We start from the raw sequence: 16538 nt of genomic DNA, 5'->3' as shown, positions 1-16538 counted from the left end.
GATTAATCTGCATTTATTGTGCATCATAAACTATTGCTTTATGTGTTAAGGTGAGCACTGGCAAAGTACAGGCTTTCACCGTGACGTTTGACATGATTCTGGGGGTGTATTAGAAGTGGATAACCAGAATGCTGTGAGAAGAATACCCTACGCTGCTACGACACATGAATTGGCCAGGGTCGTGTCCATGTCTGTGGACAAGTAAAACGCCAGTACTAGTTCTCTAGCATGACCTGCAAGCGCAATTCAAAGAAGATTCCTAGATTTGAAGAGGGCTACATTTCTATAGCCACACTGTGGCATTTAAGCACTTTGAGAGCCATGGCACTGTCGTCATCTTTTCTAATTAAGAGAAACATTTCTTTTCTCAGCATCATCAGTTATCCTTTGTCTGAAAGAAGGATAAGGTGACCGAGGTCCTAAGTATCTTTAAATGTAGATAAGATATAGTTCTTCAGGAAATTAGATAAAAATATTTAACTAATAATATCTGCCTGCTGAGGCCACTGATATTTGGGGAAAATCTAGTGTTGCTTTGTGTCTAGGGTTCTAAGCTATTTTGCCTGAATTATGGGTCCCCAGAAGGCTTGAATGGTTCTGCTGAGGTTCACGGCCACATTGTGTGTGGCCACCTTTTCCCTTATTCCTCCCTTTGAACTTCCGAAAGAATGATGGGGAGGATTTGGTGTGTATTCAGAAAGTGAGCAAGTTACCACTCACATACACTTGCCTCCGCAGTCTTGGGCAAAAATATTTAGAAGTGATCTGTCTGTTCTCTTAGTACACGTCATCTATTAAATTCACAGAAAAATCAGACCTGTCTTTGACAGACTTTTGATATTCAGAATTGAAGAAGCTGATTTAGCAACAAAATCTAAAATGATAGGTTTGTTTAGGTTATTTGTAGATGAAGGGAAATCCATTTCTTGAAGGGTTTTTTCTTTCCTGATTTGACACCAAACTGCCATGCTTTTGAAATTTCCATGGGTGAATTAAAAAACTGATTGATAAAAACAGTCGCGAAATAGAATTCAGCTGTCTTGATTTTACAATACCCGATAAAAATAGGAAAATGAGAATTTCAAAATGGAAATTCCAAAGTGTTTTATTGTAATGATTTATACAAATACCTCTTTCCAAAATGATCAGACACTTGTTACTTTTTTCTCCAGCAAAATATGTGCAAAACTGTTTCATGAAATATTTAGATTTTAGTGAAATTGCGGACTTTAATGAATGACGCCATTTCTTTTCTGATCAGCTATCTTAGTTTTATTCAGAAAAGTAGATTCTGATCATTCCTTTCTCTTATCAAATAAGCTTCAACACTTTGAAAGCTCTGTTGGCTGACACCTCTTTCAATTAAGCATAACTACCTGCTCTCTGTTATTTGAAATAAGAAGTATTGGTCTTTATGCTAAGAGGTACTAACTGTCCTCAGTCACTACTGAAGCAAGGATGAATCCTTATAGCCTCTGGCTCAGATTGTAGTTATGCACTTGCAGTGTTTTTGTTTTCTAGTTTTTTGGTTCAATTTGGTAACTGTAACTCCATTTTGGTAGAAAAATGAAGGGAATAGTTTTCATGCACATTTATTCACTGTTAGTTTCTTTTCTTGTTAGTTCTCAGTATCCATTATTTTAAATGTCTGTTTTAGCAGAATGTTAAAAATATACGTATATAATTCACATTGTGTATTCATATCTCCTTTACTCTTTTGCTGAGCTGGGATTTTAGGTTGTGAAACATTATACACAGCAAAATAGGATAGCTGTGAATGTAGTGACACGTGCTGTTGAGACCTAAAACAGAAAAGTAACCAAAAGCCATTTATGAAAACAGTAATAAAGCAGCATCAGTATTTTTAAACTCTCATGCAAAAATGCAGAATGCAGGACTGTCTTATTCAATACTTTTGTCTCTATATATTGTTTCCTTTTGTTAGCAATTTCCTTGTTATGCTCCAGACTGCACGAGTCAACCCGGAAGGGACTTAGGGCCCATGAAAAACCTTATAGTCTCTCAAAAGTAACAGAGAACAATACTGGATAAAACTCCTATGTGTTGATGGTGAAAGCCTTATTTTCTAACTAGCCTTCTCAATTTTTGTTCAAATTCTTCAGGTGCAAGTATTTTACAGTCACAAGTAAGGTAATTGGATACGCAAATGAACGCTTATATGTGCAGCTAATTTGCATGTGCAGTTTTGGAGAACATAAACAGCTCCATGCTCACTTAGGTGCCTATGGAAATAAAGCTCTTTATGGGTGTTTTGTGTACTACATCTGCATTGAATTTATTTTTACCGCAGTTGCTTATTAGAATAGCAGCTGTTATGCTACATGACTTTATTTGACCCACTAGCACACCTTATTAAAAATTCATGTGGCAAAAAGTTGTTTGCTTAGTAATTTAAAAGAAAAGTTAACGATAATTTCAATTTTCTCAGTTTCTAATAGTGTATACCAAGTAACAGGTTTTTGCTCATTTTGCTGAAAATTGGAAAGTCACAAATAATATTTACCATTCTGTAGTAGAATTTTTCTCTGCAACTCTAGAATAAGTGTAATATGATATACCTGCTAGTAGTAATTTTAATGAGTAGTAATTTTAATTTTATTAGCAATGTGGCCAGTCCTTAACGAAAGATGAGAGCGTGATTTCTAATATTCGCATGTCGTGTTGGAACAAATCATCGCAAGCTTTTAGCTCTCCTCCAGTTAATTTCCTGTTCGGAACAAGTGCAGGGCTCCATCACTGTAGTTACTCTATCCTGGGGGTAGATCAGTCTCCTTGCTGTCTCCTAGTCTGTGAGGGTGCTGAGCCAGCCACGTATCTAGAATAATTTTCTTGTCACTTCATGCCAGTTCAAACACTAAGACTTAATTCTCTCTCTCTGGCCCTGCCTGCCAGCTTATGTTGGAGGTAGAAGCAGGAGTCCTGGGCTGTCTGCTTCTCTCCTTGTGCACAGACCACTGATGTGAGTGACAGCGCGGAAGTGAGCGGTTGCTTTGGTACTCTGGTTTTGCTCTCTGTAGCTTGTTAATTCCACACTAAGCAGATCGTAATTGTTATGCACTTGATGAAGGGAGAACAAGAGATCCAGACGAGCCTGAGAGATCCACAGGAGTCGATTTCTTTTCCTGTTGGCCCTGATCTTTTTTACTCATTAATTAAAGTGCATAGATCCGTACTGTGGAGGCATTTGGCAAACTGAAGAGAGGCATTTGGCTTCTGTAATAACCGATATCTGTTTTTCCCTATAGAAGAAGGTATGAGGTACTTCCAGATTGATACTGTCAGTGGAGAGCTCAGAACAACTCGGTCTCTGTCATGTGCTGAGAGATCAAACTACCGAGTGGTCATCACAGCCAGAGACCAGGGAATGCCTTCACTTCAAGGACATGCTGCTGTGTATATCCAGGTACTTGTTTATTTTGTACAGATAGAAAAATTATGATAGATGCTTAGTTTCTTCAAAACACAAGCTGAAAATCAGCTGAAGAAAGGAAACGTTCAAAATTATAAGCACATCATCACATCATAATTTTCTTTAGTCTAGCCACTTTTCTGTTGAGTGGGGAAATCAGAGGGCAAACTAAGTTGTGATTTGTTTTGAATCCACAACAGCATTATGGGTCATCTTGCAAATACACAATATTTGTACTTCAGTAGGAGGTGGTTATGAACACTGGAAGAGAGGGAAAATACCAAGGTAGGCAGAATGAAAAGCACATATAGGGAGGGGCTTAAAATGAGAGAAAGAAACTAAAAAAAAGGCTGTTAGAGCAGATACTGTTTCTCCACTACATTGCTCCCTTTTCTGAATTTCCTCCCAGTAAACCAATATAAGGATAGCTCATTCCTTTGTGCTGGTTATATAGGGTTGCTATGCATGGGAGTGTGAAATCCAGTGTGTGCTCTTTCTGCAGCCAGTCATCTGCTGTTTATCGTTGAGTATCTACAAAACTGCTATTTTCATGGTACCCAATTTCAGGTTGCTTGGAAAAATGCTTAAATCAACACAAGGCAAACGCAGTTCACATCGATAAAGATTTTTTCAAATGAAAACATTAATTTAGAACTTTACAGCAGTCTGTAATAAATGAAATAATTGTATAGTGATTTAAACAACCCTCAACAAAATCAACTACTTATTTTCAGTTTGGCAAACTGAACCGTGTACCGTAACTTCTGTGTCAAATCTCTCTCTGTGAGCACTGTGATGCTGATGCTGTCGTACGCAGAAAAAGAATGGAAGTGCTTCAGAGTAGGGCAGAGATAGCAGTGTTTGAGACTTCTGCCTGTGGATGCCTGACATTCAAAGTGGGAGACAACCTTGTTACTTTTTTTATGTGAAAGTGAGAGAATTATGGGATTATTTGCTTGCTAAGGACTTCCTGAACTTACAGAGCATGCTGAGTTTGTTTGCTGGCTTTGAGACATACCTAGGATAGTTATATAGTCACAAATAATAGATGATTGAACCCTCAGTTAAGGAAAATCATTTGTGTTACAATATTCCTAATACCAATGGGAAATTATTACAGTCTTTGTGCTTTTGTTTCAGGTAATTCCACTTCCCAAAGGGAGATCTGTCTTCTCTCAAGACTTCAAACACTTTGTCATACCTGAAAATTTTAAACCTGCACAAGTATTGAATTCTGTAAAGTTGCCTGATAATCATCTGATAAACAATAGGAAATTGCGTTTTAGTATCGCTGAAGAAGAAGATGATGTTCATTTTGAAATAGATAGCTTGACAGGAGATCTTTTTCTTTCCAAGGAACTTGACTATGAAACAGCTTCTCACTTCCTTTTGCAAGTAACTATAAAGAATTGTGATGATAATTCTCCACAGAATACCACTGTCTTCCTAAGTATTGATGTTGAAGATCGAAATGACCATTCTCCATATTTTCAAGATGACTTCATAGTGATTGGCATAGAGGAAAATGTACCTGTTGGCACTCTGGTGTACACATTCAATGCAAAAGATGGAGATGGCAGTTTTCTGAACAGCAAAATACAGTATTCCATGGAAATGAGTAGCTTAGGTGAAAATCCGTTTCTTATTCACCCTTCGTACGGCACCCTGATCACAGCATTTCCACTAGACAGAGAGCTTACTCGCTGCGTTGTCCTTACGGTATCTGCAACAGACCAGGCAATGAATCTGACTGATCGCAGACTTGATTCCCTGACCGTGAAAATTGTCGTTTTAGATATCAATGACAACAGTCCCAGTTTTACGTCTTCCCCTCTTTCCTATGTCATGGAGGATGTGGAAGTGGGCTCCCTTGTTCACCGCATAGTTGCAAAGGATCCAGATGAAGGAAGAAATGGACAAGTAACATTTCACATTCTTTCAGGCAACGAAAACAAAGCATTTATACTGGATGAGGTCACAGGTACTGTAACTTCTACTCTCTATAATTTCTCATACTGTGCTTATTATGGTAGTATCTGGCAGTGTATATAATGCAGTTTTGTACTGAGATACTAGATTAATATTTGTCTGTTGTCCTCAAGGTTAATTATCTTGGGCAGAGCACCACATGGCCATGGCCGTACTACATTCAGTATGGAAGCTCAGTGAAAGTTAGCTCAGCAATGTCTGCATGGTACCGTACTGTGTTGTGTAGATGTGCTGGAGTGCCTTCCAGCAGTGCATTAAGTAATGTGGGAGGAAAGTGTGGGCAGTGAACTATTTTGTGCTGTTTTTTACACAATGCTTACTTAAAATATGTATACACACATATGTTGGTATGTGTATATATAAGTATATAGGCTAGGAAAGGCAAAACCAATTTCAGAGGACTGTTCATTACACCCTGGATAGAAAAGGGTCTGTGGAGGTTCTAAGTGTTGATTGAATTTCATTCTTCAGGCCTCTAAAATTCCCTGGTTCCTGAATGAGTTATTCGGCTATTATGACATCTGCACAAGACTGCAAATCTCACCAGAATAGCTGCAATTTTATTTGTTTTTATTTTGATTTTAATTCCTGTGTGCTATACCTGTCTGTTCTTTGATCTGTAGAGTTCCTAATTGTAGAACTGATTTCCAAAAGAAGACTTATATTCTTTTTTTAGTAACATAGGTAAAGGTGTAAAACTTTATGGAAAAACTCTTCATGAGTATAGATAGAGATTCACAGCAAGAGCAGAGTGAGGAAAAGGTATCTTCTACCTGTTGCCGATCATTTGACAACAACATTTGACTTGGAAGAGGGTATATTCTGTATCATTGCTCTATATTTACGAAGCCCTCTGAGAGAAGAATTAAATAAAAAGAAATCTCTCTTTGAACCTAACGTGTTTGTTTCATGAATCCCAATTTCCCCTGAGGTCAAAATGAATATTTCTGGCCCAATTAGGGAGTCAGAGGTAATGACTGACTCCAAAGTGTGGAAGCCTTGTAGCACTGGCACAGTATTTTCTGTGGTGCTATGTTGGACCTGTGAACGCTGGAACACCTGGGACCCTAAGCTGGAGTAGAATACTTTTTTAATCCTTCCAATCTTTATAATAGGACTACTATCTACAGCCCTGCTTTTGGACCGTGAGGTTCAAGAACGCTACAGTTTGACTGTCATGGCTCTTGATGATGGCACCCCAGCTCTCTCTGCAACTCAGATTCTGACTATAAATGTTCTTGATGTGAATGATGAGAGACCAGTATTTTTGAAGCAATTTTATGAAACTGCAGTCTGTGAAAACCAAGATCCAGGGGAGTTTGTCGTAAAGGTAGAAGCTGTGGATAGAGATTCAGGTAATTTCAGTTCATTTGCTGTTAATTTCATTGTGGACATAATAGACCAATCAAATCTTGCTGCTTAATGTGCTTGCATGTACAGCCGTTGTGCTTTTCCCAAGGTAATGTAGGAGTTTGAGTTTCAAAACATGGCTGTTGGCTCAGACTTTCATCCTTTATTCAAAGCTTTGAGGGATTCTGCCTTGTGCACTGAGTTAGCCCTGGGTGCTCAGATGACGCAGAGCAGTACAACATACTCTAGCTTTCACGTGAAAATAGCTACACGACTGTGGTTATAAATCAGCCAGCAATGTTCAACTCAGTCAAAGTCAGCGTTTGAATGTTTTGTTTCTCTCAGTCAAAATGTTTGTTAAAATAGTCTACTAGATAGCGCCCTGTGTTTTGTAACAGAACCAGCAAGTATGCACTAATCTTTTCTGACCAGAGAGGGGCACTGTCATCCAACATTTTCCAGGTAGTTGAGCTGTCAAGGAATGTTAGAAGCCACTCTGGATTTCAGATGTGGTTTTACATACATTAAAAGTTAATGCATTGTTTTTCAAACCTGTGCAAAGTGGATGAGGAAGAAGTGTGGTTCTTATGCTCTTTGAATCGCAGATAATGTGTAAACATGACAGAGCCTTTGTTACGCAACAGAAAATTCCCTTCAGTTTTTCAATTACCTACTCTTTTGAAATATCTAAAATGCATATGATGTTACAGGTAGTCTATGTGTTGGAGAGGATCTTGCCTTCAGTAATATCAAGCACAGTATTTACAGCTGGTATAATGTGAAACAGTTGTACAGAGCCTATGGTCTGCAGTAAAAATAAAATCTGAAAAGAGAATTAAATATTGAAACTTGCTGCAATTGGCAAAAAATTTATCTCAGCTATGTGAATGACTTTCTCTTTACTGTATGTTCACTTTATGCACGTTTTTAGAATGGTGTAAGGCTGTGCTATCCAAAAAGTAGATCTTGTTAGCAAAATCATCTTCAGTATCCAGTAAAATTTCCTATTGAGCTGTAAAGCTCATATTGATTACAAAAAGCTGGTGTGAGATATATAGCTCAGCAGAGATGCTGCATAGAAGAGACATTTCCCCACAAGAATGTAAAATATTTAGAAAATAGAAATGGGTGGGTAGCCCTGTCTAGGAAAGTCTTCATGACAGCTGAGCAGTGTTGCTGTCTACCCCTGTACCTCACTCTTCCAAGTATTTTCTTTCTTTTATGGATCACACTATAAAAACAAAGGCAAAGTATTTGATGTAAAAATCTGCAAGTTAATAGAGAAAAGAAATAGGAATTTGCTTGAATTCCTCTCCCTCCTCTCTCCATCCCTTGTATTTATTTATTACATATCTTGTGGGAAGTACAGCAGAAGGGAAATTTTAGGAGCAATTAGAAGGAGGGAGCGGGGGTGACTTGGCAGGATGAGGAAGGGCAATCCAAGCATAGGGGATGGCACATGGCTCTAGCCAGGATGCAGCTCACTGCGCAGACACCTTGGGTTGGAGCAGTATTGTGGTTTGTGGTTTCTTCCTTTCCTTTCTTTTCTTTTTTTTTAATTTTCCCTAATTTTACCCTTTTTCCAGTAACCACAGTCCTTCTGTTGGGGCTTTTTCTCGCATTTACGTGATTTGGCCTGCGGTTGTATGTATGTATGTATGTATGTATGTATGTATTATTCTGAACAAATACTGAAAGTGATGCTCACAATGTAAGAAGATGAGGGTTTATATAAGAGTCATATAAACATAATGCTACTCACTTTTCTTATATTTTTGGGACAGAAGTTTACAATGAAGACACTCCTTTCATGCTGTTCTCTATTTTTTACATCACAATTTTTACACTATTTTTATTTGCTCTTTAAATTGCACTTCACATCCCAGTAATATTTACCTGGTCTCAGTAGAGGACTTTCTTCCCTTCACTAACTTTTGTCACTTCATATGTTCCTTGACTGACCACAGGGAGGAATTATTTTTGCTGACAGTTGCAGCCATCATCATCCTTTTGTTTCATTTGTTTTTCTACTGTATGTATTCCCTGTGAAAGGAAGAAGGAAAACAAGCAGCTGTAATCTACTTTTTGTTTGAACCAAGCTTTAAGCTTGCTGCCACTTCAAAAGGTCTTTTGTGGAAATCACTGCTAACTTTTTTGCCTGTAACAACTTTCCTCCACGCTGATATCCATGAAACATCCTGTTCCACCTGCTCCCACCTATGCCTTACTACAGTTGCACTTACTACAACTCTACCTTGGCTTACTTTCTGCACTGGATGGGAGCTCCCCACCTGCCCTAAGGCCAAGATCTAATTGTGCAGTGCAAATGAATACAAGTGTGTAATACAAGTAAATGCTGGGAACAAATATATAGGAAAACAAAAGATATCCGCAAAATATTTAAGCTAGGTCGAGGATTCGGCTGGAGATGTCTCTTTGCAGAAGCTCTGAGTGAACTAAACTAGCATTTGCAAGGCCTGCTTTTAAGCTGCTGTTCACCGTTGTTGTTCTGTCGGGAGCATTATGAGAAAAATCTCAGATTAATAGGGACAGCTAGCTTAGAGAGTTAAAGGGGCTTATTGCCGTTCTCTACAAATGCTGCCTTGCTCATATTTGTAGATTATCATGGTGATAACACTAGTATTGTAAAGATGGGACTTGAGCCAGAATTTTTGGGGAGCTGGGGGACGGGCGTTTGTTCCCATTGCTTCTTCGCTAGTGCTAGCACTAGACCTGTTCAGAGCGTAATATTCATGGCTGCTGCTCCAGAGAAGCTGTGGTGGTGCCCTAAAAATGCAAGCGTTACCAGTGCTGTGGTGGAAGAATAGCGAAGGGAGCTAAAGCTTTTCGCTAGCTGAAGCTCAAGCACCGTGAATTCACCCTGTCGTTTGGCCTGGAGGGGAAGGGGTCCCTGTCACTGGCTCGTGGCAAGGAAGCCTAAGGAGACTTAGCTTCTCTTGCAGCTCTTAATGTACTGAGGGAGTAGTTTCAGTTACTCATTTCAGTTTGTAATTTCAGCCCCCAAAAGGTAACTAGCACTATTATTCAATAAACCAGCAGGTTGGATTAAGTGCAAACGTGTCAGTTGCTACGCCAGGCTCATGGTATGTGAATATGGAGTCATGGTTCTCCTCTCTTGGGCAGTGTCAGGTGTGCAGCTTTTTTCTTCTGCTAGACATACGCTCCTAGCAGCTGGATACCAGAAAGGAGGCAGTAAATGCTTGATAAATAAATGTAGTTAGGGGTGTTTTAATTTCAACAATGTGTGAATAGTCAAGTTTTATGGCACCTGTGGGTTTGTTCAGCACTGACTGTAAATAATGTCCATTGTGAAATCTGCCAGTGAATGCACTGCGTCAAAGCTGCTCAGCTGCAGAAGACCAAAGGCTAGTAGTTAACGTCATCCCTACTGTGTCATGTGTATTTTTTTCCAGGTGTAGCCTGTTGCTGGTTAAGGCTAGATAAATGCAGACAGAACTGCCAAGATCTTTTTAAAAACGTAGTTGAGTGGTATCTGATATTGATGGATTGGATGGAGTGCGTTGGTAAACCTTAAATTTTGCAAGACATTCTCCTTTATTGTCTTTGGTGCTGTGATTTTTCTCCTTCCTTCTGGAAAGCTGGAAGGATTTCTGTAACTCATCTTCCTTCTCCTATGTAGAAAGATTTTTTATGAATATTTTCTGAATATGTCCTTCCCCTCAATTAGTTTAGATACAAATGCATTTACACTAGTCATTCTTTGAATCACATTTCAGTAGCATTGCCAACTGTTCAGCAAAGCTATTCAAAAGCAAAACAAGGCAGTCATTGGCATTAAAAATTGTAGCGTCTGTTTCTTCTCTCACATTGATGTTTCTCCATCGACTCTGTTGTAGATTGTCCTATTTTCCACTGCAGTGAATGAGAACAGGCATGCAGTGTTTAACTCCAAATAACAGTTTTGGTATTTCTAGGAGTGCTGTAGTTTTCCAGGTGCACTAACTGTCCCTACACTACTAAAAGACTGATTGTTGGTTAAAAAAACATAGAAAAATGATCGAATGGAACTTACGAAAATCTGTAAATAAACGAGCACAATGGTACAAGATGAATGATTGCTGCCCTTCAAGTATAAGGTATGATTAGATTCATTAAATGTAATAATGTGAATAATCTTACTCTGTAACCAGTGATAGAGATGGCATTATATTTCCTCAGAAGGATATTGAAATTACCAGAAATACGGAAGAAATTATTTTGTATCCATAATGGATAAGAATCACGGAATCACAGAATAGTTGGGGTTAGAAGGGACTTCTGGAGATCTAGTCCAACTTCTCTGCTCAAGCAGGGGAAGGGTCACCTGGAGCAGGTTGCCCAGGACTGTATCCAGTCAGGTTTGAATATATCCAAGAATGGAGACTCCACAACCTCTCTGGGCAACCTGTTCTAGTGTTCAACCCCCTCAAAGTAAAAAAGTTTTTTCTTATGTTGAAATAGAATTTCCTGTATTTCAGTTTGTGCCCATTGCTTCTTGTCTGTCACTGAGCACCACAGAGAAAGGTCTGGCCCCAACCTCTTGACACCCTCCCTTCAGGTATTTATATACATCGATAAGATCCCCCCTCCATCTTCTGCAGGCTGAACAGGCCCAGCTCCCTCAGCCTTTCCTCATGTGAGAGATGCTCCAGTCCCTTCATCATCTTTGTAGCCCTTCTCTGGACTTTCTCCAGGAGCTCCATGTCTGTCTTGTACTGGGGAGCCCAGCACTGGACGCAGCACTCCAGGTGTGGCCTCATCACCAATCATCTGATGTATCAGCCACTTCTCCCAGTTTTGTATCATCTGTGAACTTGCTGAGGGTGCATTCAGTCCCAGAGATTGTGGAATCACATTTCTTGTTCAACACAGGCAGACAGCTTTGAAAGAAAAATTTTAAAAGGCCACTACACTTTTACTCTGCTTATTAGAGACAGAAGGACTAATGATCACGCACTGTATACAAGTGGTAGGTCTAATTAGGAAGTGAATGGAGTTGATATTCAGAAAAGCTTTGAGGAAGAAAAATCTTTAATCATCACTTCTGGAAATCCTACAAGACTTAATAAAACCAAACATTATCATTTCAGATATTGGCTACAACTGGGAACAGTCTAAAAGGTCTGAGACCAAATTGTCTTTTATGCAGAAAACATCTTGGAAATGCCTACTATGTGAATCTTAATGGGACTTAGGCACCTGCCTGCTCAATATTACAAATATTTGGAACTTCTAGGCAGATCTTTTCTCTGTGTTTATACTGCTCTCTGTGTTCTCTGTGTTGTACTGTATAGAGATACTTGTGTTAGCTCCGAATGAAGGAAGCTGAGAACCAGAACTGCCACAGCAGTGTGGTGTTCTCCCTGACATCCTGTTGAGAAATAGTTAATTACCTCCGGGAGAGCACCAGACAATATATAGCTTCCAAGATTTAAGTTAATGCTGTCTTGCACCATGGTGGTGCATCAGCTTGTTTGCAGCGTCTTGTTGCACAGTGGAGATGTGCCCTGAGCACCTACAAATGTTACTGGGATTGCTTTGAGTGACTGAAAAACTTAGGCACAAAGCAACACCTGAGCAGGGATTTTGGAAATCTAAATTTTAAATATATATCTCTTGAGGTAATGAAAAATCAGTTACTCACAGCCATAAAAATAATAATAACTTCATCCATAACCCATTTCCCAGTTGGAAACGAAGAGAGAGAGATAAATATATATAGTAGAATGTGAGGAGAATGGCTATTTCACTAAGACTTCCATTCTGCTTTTAAGGACTGAATTCCTTGCTTCAGTATGAAATCTTACCTGGAAGTGGTTATGGGAATTTCAGGATGAACTCAGACAGTGGAGAGGTCATGACAACAGTGTCACTGGACAGGGAAACCGAGGAGGTTTTCTATATTAAAGGTAACAGTATAAAATGGGAACAGTGTAAAATGGGAAGTGAGAATGGGTGGTGTCATTATCAGTGTTATCTTTTCTTCTTGTCATCTCAATTGGATAGAAGTAGTAAATCTTTCAGGAACAGAGAGTAGCTTTGTCCTTTTTGCATCGCGCAAATATTCTGCTATTCTGAAGTTGTTAAGGAGTGTCAATTGTGGCACCCACAACCTTTGTATAATTTTTTTTTCTTTTTATTAATTTTAGTTTTGGTTCGAGATAGTGGAACTCCTTCACTATCAAGCACAGTAACAGTTATCTGCAAAGTTCTGGATGAAAATGATTACTCTCCAAAGTTTCTTTTTCCTGTCTCTGAGATTCGTATTCCAGAGAATCAACAGCCTTCTATCATTCACACTGCCTTGGCTGTAGATGTGGATGCTGGCAATAATGGAACCTTAAGATATGAAATAATTGGTAAGTTATGCCGTATCATTTTAATAATATAAATTAGGAAGTATATAAACAGTAGTTCCAAGATTTAGAATAGGCTTCATTTTACCTAGCCTGCCCAGCTCCTGTCTTGTAGACGCACTTTCTTCACGTGAACAGGGAAAAAAAAAAAAAAACCTTTTACACCTTTGTCTCTATTAATAAAGACTTTCTAGGAATACTTTCAGTCTGTGTTCTGGATTAGGACCAGTACAGAAAAGGAAAACAAAAATTATCAAATGTTGGAAAGACGCATTTATTGGAAAGGCGTAATTTTGTCCCTTCTGTCACAGTGGTGGAAGTTCTGAATGCAAAGATACCCTCTGAAGTCTTGTAAATAAGCACAAGAATGCATCTAAATAAGTGGACTTTTTGTGTCATGAAAGCTTCTTTCACCTAGCTATTAGTAAAGTCATATTTCATATTGCTGAACTCTCCCCATGTCCACTATGCCAATGTAAGCTCCCCAGCTGTTCAAAGCTTCCTGTAATATCTTTGCACAAATACAAGCTAGCTGTGCTTACTTTGGTTTGGAGCTGTCAGCAATAGTTCACATGTAGGCAGATGGCTACTGTGGTAACAGCCAACAAATCTTTCTTTGAAGAAGAAGTTATGAATTCCTTTATGTTTTCTTGGTTTTAATTTCATGATCTTTTATGGTCTTTAATTTAATGATCTTTCTGCATGTTATAAAGTATGTATACCATTCACTGTTACTAAAAGCACTGACTTTTCTTCTAGCAACAGCTTCAGAGGTTTGCCTTTACCTTTTTTTTTACTCCTCCAAATCAAGACCTTGCACTACCATTTACTTCCTAGAGCCAGGTTTCTAGAAGAGAGCAAGGAGCAAGTAATTACAACTGTCAGCAATGCTTCATAGCTTTCTGGAATTTGTAACTAAGGTTGGGAAGAGGTCACTTTGTGCAGCAGCATAGTTGCAGGAGATTTTATAAGGTGTGCTGCTTTGGGAAAAAAGACATGCATCTGGCAAAATAGCCACTCTGTAAATTGATATGACATTCGGTATTTACTGTCATTGCCACCCACTGATTTAAATGAAATGCAGGTTTTAATTTTTATAAACGAAAAAGAATATGCTAAAGGCACATGAGCAGACCAGCTGTACTAGCAATTGGATCATGGTATTACAATTAACATTGTAATTGAGTGGTACTCACAAGGGATTCCTTTTTCAAATGCAATTGTTTTTGATCATTTTCTCTTCTGTGTGTTTGAAAGGTGGAAACGTGGGTGAATACTTCACACTAAATAGCACCTCAGGAAAACTGTTGGTCACTCACAGCTTAGACAGAGAAGATATTAGCAATTTCACTCTTGTGATTGAGTGCCATGACCTGGGCAACCCACCAAGAAGCTCCACTGCACAGTTATATATAGCAGTCTTGGATGAAAATGACAACAGCCCTTTATTTGCAAAGAATCACTATCAAGTCTCTGTGAGAGAAGATCTAGAAGAAGGCTCAGCCATCGTGGAACTTTTTGCTTCTGATAAAGATGATGGCCTGAATGGTGAAGTTATGTACTCTCTCATTGATGACACCTTTGGAGCATTTGCTATTGATAGTACAACTGGTTCTATAGTTACTTCACAGGTATTGGACCGGGAGACCAAATCACAGTATACCTTTAGGGCTGTGGCAAGTGACTGCAGCATCCATTTGCCAAGAAGCACCACTGTCAGCATTGTGGTACACATTGATGATGTCAATGACAATGATCCAGTTTTTTTACAGAATCCTATCAAAGCCTTTGTGCCTGCTGAAACCTCTGTGAATGAGACGGTGGCCACTGTTAGAGCTGAGGACATGGATCTGGGGCCAAATGGAGCAGTTGTTTTTAGTTTGGTGGTACCGGAAACTATATTTGAGATTGACAGGAATACAGGTGACATCATCCTTCAGGAGCCTTTGGTTTCCAAAGACTTCAGGACCCGACTGCTAGTGATGGCTTCCGATCAAGGTATCTCACCTCGAACAGCCACAGCTATGGTAGCTATCTTTACAGAGGAACAAGAGGAGGAGATTTCATTCAGTCACAGCTTGTATGAAGCAAGCGTGCCTGAGAACAGTGCAGCAGGTGGGTATCGAAGCCTGATTTCTATTCTTACAGTTGCTGGTTTTCTTCCCTTTAGGTATGGTCATGTTCATGAATAACATAGGGAAATCTTTTTCCTTTGCAGCATCTGGGAGAAGTTAGATTTGGATGAAGGAAATACCCTTCCACCCTTTTCCAGTGCACCAGAGCCAAAAAGAAGCATGATCTGTTAGTTGGAGGCATTGTCTGGCCGTATGCAAGAAATGTCACTCACGTTAAACAGAATGCTTCTGAATCGAAGATGGTGCATTTCCATCCCTCAGCCTAGGGACCCCAGAGCATCAGTGGGTTCTCTCTTTTAGCAAAATTGCTTTAGTGATGGATGGACAGTGTGTACTTGTTGTTTCACTTGTCACACACGCAGGTTCAAATAAGATGAGTGGTGTATACCAGTTGCAACATGAGATTTTTTGTTTTAGTGAAATCCTTCATGAACTGTAATAGCGTTCTGAGATATTTTAAAACCTTGCCTAAGTTTTAGATTTGTTAACAAAAGGAGGTTGCGTGGGGTACAACCGCTTGTAGTTTAAGTTACAAGGTGCTCAAAACTTTTTGTTCACTATAATAATGAGAATTACTGCCATACTTTTTATCATTCACAGAATATTTGTAGATATGCATCCTGGCAATTAGATATGATAAGACCCTTTTCGTGCTTCAGGGATGGGTTCATCATAATGAGGGGCAGAAAGGAATACCTTTCACATTGTTGCACTTACGAATCCTGCTGTACAATTAACCAGATGTATTTAGAGGTCTGACCTGCGCTACATTCTTAATTCAGCTTCTGCTTCATGCGGTTCACCTTGAACAAGTCATTTATCCTCTTTATAGTTCAAATTTCCCTCTGTAAAATGAGAGCAATGTTCCTTTATGTCCTAAGGGTGTAGTGAGACTAGGACTTCTTAGATCTTGAGTAATGGCCTATATATTTGATTAGGAATCAGTAAAAATGAAATGTATTAACGATTTTGTATAACCAGTCAATGTTCTATGGATAGTTACAAACAGAATAGAGAACTAAGGGTGAAGATGGCTGTTGCAGAAATTATTGCTGTGATTGTTCAACCATTTCTTCCTCTGTGTCTCTTTGGGACCACAAGCCAAATTTTCAGCAGTGTATTTTAAGGTATAGGTAGGTCTGTGAGTGTAACTGATGTTTCATTTAACCAATCAAAAAAGGCAATAAAATGAAAAAAACTGGTTTTGGATTAAGTGAAAATTTTTTGGGAGTGACCATGTATGAAATGTTTTATTTT

The 16538-nt window shown here is 39.0% G+C and overlaps 1 protein-coding gene across 1 annotated transcript in view; it reads left to right on the top strand.

Moving 5' to 3' along the window:
- Positions 1–16538, top strand: part of DCHS2 (dachsous cadherin-related 2) — a 111991-nt gene that overhangs the window by 73711 nt on the left and 21742 nt on the right. Inside the window, exons 8-13 of the mRNA XM_068941047.1 lie at positions 3267–3424; positions 4571–5411; positions 6535–6774; positions 12565–12699; positions 12940–13149; positions 14404–15261. Coding sequence (XP_068797148.1) covers positions 3267–3424; positions 4571–5411; positions 6535–6774; positions 12565–12699; positions 12940–13149; positions 14404–15261 — 2442 coding nt within the window. The remainder of the gene's footprint in view (positions 1–3266; positions 3425–4570; positions 5412–6534; positions 6775–12564; positions 12700–12939; positions 13150–14403; positions 15262–16538) is intronic.

Source organism: Struthio camelus, chromosome 4 (genome assembly GCF_040807025.1).
Source record: "Struthio camelus isolate bStrCam1 chromosome 4, bStrCam1.hap1, whole genome shotgun sequence".
Taxonomy (NCBI): domain Eukaryota; kingdom Metazoa; phylum Chordata; class Aves; order Struthioniformes; family Struthionidae; genus Struthio; species Struthio camelus.
Note: the sequence above shows the minus strand (reverse complement) of the source record. Positions and strands in the feature narration are given on the sequence as shown.